The sequence below is a fragment of the Cyprinodon variegatus genome, unplaced genomic scaffold (assembly GCF_000732505.1).
Source record: "Cyprinodon variegatus isolate N-32 unplaced genomic scaffold, C_variegatus-1.0 Scaffold2350, whole genome shotgun sequence".
Lineage (NCBI taxonomy): Eukaryota > Metazoa > Chordata > Actinopteri > Cyprinodontiformes > Cyprinodontidae > Cyprinodon > Cyprinodon variegatus.
Window position 1 is genome coordinate 26021 of NW_015152803.1, and position 6093 is coordinate 32113.

Below are 6093 nucleotides of genomic sequence, written 5' to 3' on the forward strand. Positions count from 1 at the left end.
CGAGCGTTTGGATCAGGCTGGAAACAAAGAGAATCTGTGGATTCGTCAAATGCAAAATAAAATAGTGAAAGTTTCCGAAAAATAGAAATTTGAAAAGAAATGTAGAAAATGTGAAAAATGTGTAGAACTAATATAGTTTAAATAATCAAAATGTAAAAATATAAAATCTGTTCGGAGAAAACAGCTAAATAAGCAAAGTTTCATTTCTTGATTTCATTTTTATTATGTTTTAATTTACAAGATGTTTTTTGGATAATGGATATAATGATGGAGCAAAATTCCCTCCATACAGCAGCATTTAAAGAAGCTGCAGGTGGAACAGAGAAAAGCTGCGTCCTCTAACGAGCTTCCTGCGCTCTGAGCAGGTGTGTTTACACAGCAGAGGCTTTACTGAGCCGAACACAACAGAGAGAATCAGATTAGTAATGAAATCATCAGACTGTCAACTTTCACCATATTTACTCATCACACCGTAGAAAGCAAAGCATAATTACGGTGGAGTCATTAGAGCAAACATGCTGCCCTCATCAGCTGATGATCTCAACCTGTCTGTGATTGGCTCTTTTATTCAACAGGTCACCGCGGTTACAGGTAACCCTGCGATCACAGGACCTGTGAGCAGGAAATGAGGCAGTAACCATGGTAACAACGTAGAAAACTTCAAGTGTCTGTGATCAGAGACGGAAACGGCCTGAATACAGAGCCTTCCAGACGTCTGAGCTTTGATTCTCAGCCTTTTTCAGGAAGGGGAGGGGCTTATAACCTTCACCTGACTGTCTGCTGCTGGGCGCGTCACCTGGATGACAGGTTTGGGTTTAATGTGTTTGTGAGGTCCGGCTCAGATCAAAGGATGCAGGTTTTCTAATGCTGATACACAGAATTTACCACCAAACCACGACGTCCGCTGCAGATTTCCTCTGATTACACGATAAAAATGAATAATTGACGCCAAATGTTACACGGGTCTCAATGTCATGAGAAAATAAACTTTTATTAACAGATGCATCCAAACATGAGCCATAGAAAGCAGACAGATGGAGCATCAGGTGATCTGAAGACGCAATGATAGAATCGGCCGATACCGAAATAAACGGTCCGTCTTTATAAGGTCAGACTTTCAGTGGAGGAGCAAAGAAAACATCTCATCACTGAGAGACTCAAAGTGTGAATCAGCTCATAATAAAACCTCTACTCAGCATAGAGCCAGTGGATCGATAACACGGTGAAACGCCGCTCTGATGGACAGCCCGTTTTTCCACCTGTGAACCAAAAGACCTCGCAGAGGAACGTGAGGCTCTCTCTAAGGGTGAGAGGAAGGGTGTAGGTGCCCCCAGAAGGTACTTCATTTTACTGAGACGTTGGTAATCTAGAGTGGGATCCCCCCCAGTTATCCAGGTCGGCACCAGAGGAATGGTGTGTATATTGGAAACCAGTAAATTACCTGTAGATAATGGGAAAGGTTTTGCAGTTCTATGGTAGAAAAACAAAAGGCAAGGTTCCAGAGAATTGTCAACTGCCCAAGAAGAAATTTTTTAGTTAATGTTGAAATAGAAAAATGTTAAAGATAAAATAAACCAAGTTGAATTTAGACGCTAAAAAAGAAGGTAAGATAAGAAACTTGCAGATTTAAAGAAAAAAACCAGTTTAAAATGATGGATGGATGAGAGGAGAGTTCAAAGAAACTGAGCTCCAGAGAGAAAAGGGTTAAAATAAGAAGTCAAAAAGGCAGAGTTTAAACCTGATACTAAAAATATTTATACTTTATTATACATTAAACTTAAACTATACTAAGTTATAATAATGAAGTTTAATTTCAACGGTGCTTTTAAAGAAACAAAACTCTAAATTTTTACAGGAAATTAATAACTTATAGCTAAAAATAAAAAAACTACTAAATTATTACAGAAAAAAAAGTAAGTAGGGCATAAAATAAGGTGAAATTAAAAGTTTAAAACTGAAAAAACGTGTAAAATGGAGGAATTAATAAAGTTAAATTACAAAAAAAACAAAATTAAATTGTGAAAAGTATGTTGATGAGAAAAGTTTGTGACGAATGAAGTGAGGAAACTGACCAGACGACATTCCTTCCTGAAAAGGTTTCTTCTTTTATATGGTAAAGATGAACAACTTTATTTATTTATTGTTTATTATTATTATTATTCATTAGAAACATTGAAACTCTTCCTTAAACTAATCATTGTTTTTTTTACTTCCTGCCCTTCAAACATGGACTCCCTGATCGGAGCCGCTCCTTGTGGAATTCAGACCTGGAGGAGTTCATCTACTTCTAGACAAAAGCTGAACAGATTCTCCGTCAGCAACACAGACTCACGCTGAGTCACGTGCGCGTGAATCAGCATGAGTCACGTGCACGCGCATGCCGACTGGGAGTTTATTTATTTGATGGAATATTCACTGACAATTTATCGATAGCAGTGTTTGTTTATTTGATTCTGAATGAAAGGCTTTCCGTAGAGTTGATCCATTCTGCTGCAGCTAAACAGGAGTTTTTATTTTAACGGCATTTAACAGAAAATTAACTAAACTAATTCAAATTTAAGGATATAAAATAACTTCTCAAAAAGTTACATATAAATTAAAAATATTTAATTTTTTCTCTATTGAACAGTTTGAAGTTACGTTACAACCGCTTTGTTTGCAGCTCATCATGTCTTCATCTTACACACCACCTCCCTCCATCATCATCATCATCATCATCACTCCTCCCTCCCTCCCTCCCTCCCTCCCTCCCTCCATCCAATCAGAAGGAGCAGAATGGGATTTAATATCAACTTAGAAATGAAACATTCAGAAGTTTCCTGTTTAGCTTGAACGTCTTTGTTTCCATTTTATAGTGTAAATATACTAAACTTCTTTGTTTGTGAATGAAAATTTTAAATGTAGAAAAATGAACAGATTTGTTAAGAGAATAAAAACTCAAAGATGTTTGAGGCGTAACTGAATGGAACCTACCGGACCGTGAAGTCGTAGGAGCAGGAGGCCAGCAGCGTCTGACTGAACGGAGAAAACTGGGGAGGAAACAATCCGAGTTAGAACCGCATCATCTATTCATCATCTATTCATTCATCATCCATCCATCATCAGATTCCTTAGAAACGGCCAGTTTTAGCCATTCTCAGGTATATTCAGCTCTGAAGGTGAGGGTGTAACCTAGGAGGTCAAAGGTTAGCAGAACCACCTCAGGACTAGAACTAAGAGGCTGTTTGGGTCTGGAACCTGCTGGTTGTTCCAGATCAGGGCGGCTCAGAGACACAGAGGAAGGACGGGGTTAACAGGACGGTGGCGACGTTCGGCTCTGGTTAGACTGGGCGGTCTTTACTGGGGGGCCTCAGAGAGCTTTGGTCTCAAATGAGAGGCACAGCCAAGCCTGCAGCTGCCTCCCAGAACCGTCCAGAACCCAGAGACTTGGCTGGATCCAGTTTCCTGCTTAGATGGAAGTTCTGCTCCTCTGGTTCCTCCTCCAGCGAAGCCATGAGCCAATCAGCAGACAGATGGAGGAGGGCAGCAGGTTCTTTAGAGATGTTCCACCATGAAGCGGAGGAACTGGAGCCGACCAGCTCCTGATTGGAGGAGGGGTGATGATCCGGGCTGGTAATGCAGTCACCAGTTCCCCCCCCCTCCCTGCTGGACCAGCAGCAGGACACTGATCCCTTCACGCCGTCTGACGGCGGTGATGAGTCGTCTCCATCGATCGGCGACGCCTGCCTCCCTTCAGGGCGACCCAGCTGAAGCAGCGCTTCTGTTTCCCTCTGAGCATCAAGCGGTCAGTCAGCCGCTGCCATGCAGATAATTGGATTCTAGATTCTGCAGTGAACACAGAGCATTCACCCCCCCACCGTGTGTTCCTATTAGCTCCATTAAAATGGCGGTTTGATGCCGTCAGGACAAACAGAACGTCGCTCAGGTCTGATCAGAGAAACAGTTTAGGATCAGACCCTGAACTGCAAAAACTTTACAGCTAGATTAGTTTTTTTTTTTATTGTTCTTATTTTTTTAAATAAGAACAATTGCATTTTCTTATTTAAACTGCATATTATCGAATTATCTAATTTTAAGAGTAAAAATACTCGTTCCATTAATAAATTATTACACTTTCCTTCTCAAAGTAAAGGCAAATTACACTTAATTTAAGAAATATTTAGTTATTTCTAGATTGTTTTTGATTTTTCCAACCATTGGAACCAGTAACACCAGCACAGCCCTCCACCTACCTTGACCCTGCGGACGGCGTAGGTGTGTCCCAGCAGGCGGCTGACGGGTTGTCGGACGTTCCTCAGGTCCCAAACGCACACGCTGCAGTCCACAGAACCGGTGGCCAACAGATTCTGCTCAGATAAACATCCAGAAATACGTCAAAGTTTTAAAGAAAACCGTTTCAATCCAATGATTTGATCACTGCTGGACTTTATGGAACGGAAATGTTCGTTTACGGTCTGGAAAGCTGCACTAAAACTAATTTTAGTATCGTTTTAATATCGCTGAATAAAGCTGATCAAGTCTAAAATAAATAAATAAAATAATTTAATGGCAATAAGTTAGAGAAACGTCCTCCTACTCTTATTCAAAAATAAAATAGAAGAAGTTGGTCCAGCTGGATGAATGATACATGCTCACCTGGTCATATTTACACCAATCACAGCTCAGGATCTCCGCTTTGTGAGCAGGGACAGCCAATCGGCACACGGCGGCCTTAACATCCCAAACTCTGAGCGTCCCGTCTCCTGAAAAAAGCGTACAGCAGAAGTTTACCCAGAATGCACTGTGAGAACGCAGCCAAACAGATAGCAGCTAGGTCCTCTGGGAATGGGACGGATCCAGAGAAGATCTGGTCTGGAATGGATGTCAGGGCCGGAACGGGACAGAGGAGAATAGAGCATAGATCACAGCTTCTATAAAGCATGGAAAATAATCAACATAAATGAGTATTGATTAAAGGATACGGATTTAAAAGAGAAAAAGAAAGAAAATAAACAGTTTCTCATAGAGTTATGGCGCCATGCGTCTAGATTCAATCAATCCAACTAGATCACCTGCTCAGATTAAAGGTTCAAAGCTGATTGGATTTACTGGATGAGACAGCAAACACTGACTGTTCAGCAATCCCTCACACTGAGCATGCATGCAGCGAGTGTGGAGAGGAAACCTGCAGCAGAACCAGGCTCAGTTTCAGCAGATGTAGGTTATAGCAGCGCTCACACCAAGCTGCTGACTCTAAACCGCATAAAGCTTCATGTTAACAGCAGCTTCTGCTCTGCTGACTTCGAGCTTCATGGAGTTTTTCATCTGATTTGGGTTCAACTGTTTCTAAAGTCTGAATGTTTCTGGGTTCATCTGAAATGTTTTGTTCTCCACTAAAGAAAGAAGCATTGAAATGACAATGGCTGCTTCGCTCTGCTAGCTGCTCCATCTTCACCAGTAGTTTTCCACAATGGCGGTCAGACAAACAAAACAAGGCAGTAAGGAACCAAACAGGAAATACGCATAGAGCAGAGCAGAAGTAGATCTGACCAATCAGAGGCCTCCTGTCTGCACTCACCTACAATTTAGGAGAGGTGCAGCAGAATGTCTGTGGAGGGCGGGGGGACGACCTATGCAGACGACCTGGTTTGGAAGTATAAATCTCCACCTTAAGGACAACATCTACCTAAAACACTGAAGGAATTTCCTTTCAACACAGTTTGGGTCAGGAATGAGGAGCGTCTGGGTCAGAACCAGCTGGAGGAAAAAATGTCAACAATGTCGCTAGCAGGACAATAGCAACACTTTTATAAACTACATCCATCACAGAGCAAAGCCTGAAGCCTAAACTCAGATCTAACTGAGCTGCATTAAAGAGTAGAAAGAAAACTGCTTGTTTTTCACCCCCCCCCCCCCTCATTCAGACTCTCAGAAATGCTTCTGGTGTCACAGAGTCCTCAGGCTCCAGTGGATGAGTGGGGGGGCTGCAGTGTTTCCTTTGCAGCAGCTGAAACCATGAAGGGGGGGGGGCTAACCGTCTCAGATCAGCGATGATGGAGAAAACTGAGCCTGATCTGCTAATGAAGCACAGAAAGCAGCTCCAACAGTCACACC

The 6093-nt window shown here is 42.0% G+C and overlaps 1 protein-coding gene across 1 annotated transcript in view; it reads right to left on the reverse strand.

The window, feature by feature from the left end:
• The window catches only part of LOC107080807 (peroxisomal targeting signal 2 receptor-like), a gene marked incomplete at its 5' end in the record, with an annotated part of 26470 nt that extends 21661 nt beyond the window's left edge, over nucleotides 1-4809 (reverse strand). Inside the window, 3 exons of the mRNA XM_015369012.1 lie at nucleotides 2974-3029; nucleotides 4233-4346; nucleotides 4636-4809. Coding sequence (XP_015224498.1) covers nucleotides 2974-3029; nucleotides 4233-4346; nucleotides 4636-4809 — 344 coding nt within the window. The remainder of the gene's footprint in view (nucleotides 1-2973; nucleotides 3030-4232; nucleotides 4347-4635) is intronic.
• Between the last annotated feature and the right edge of the window lie 1284 nt (nucleotides 4810-6093).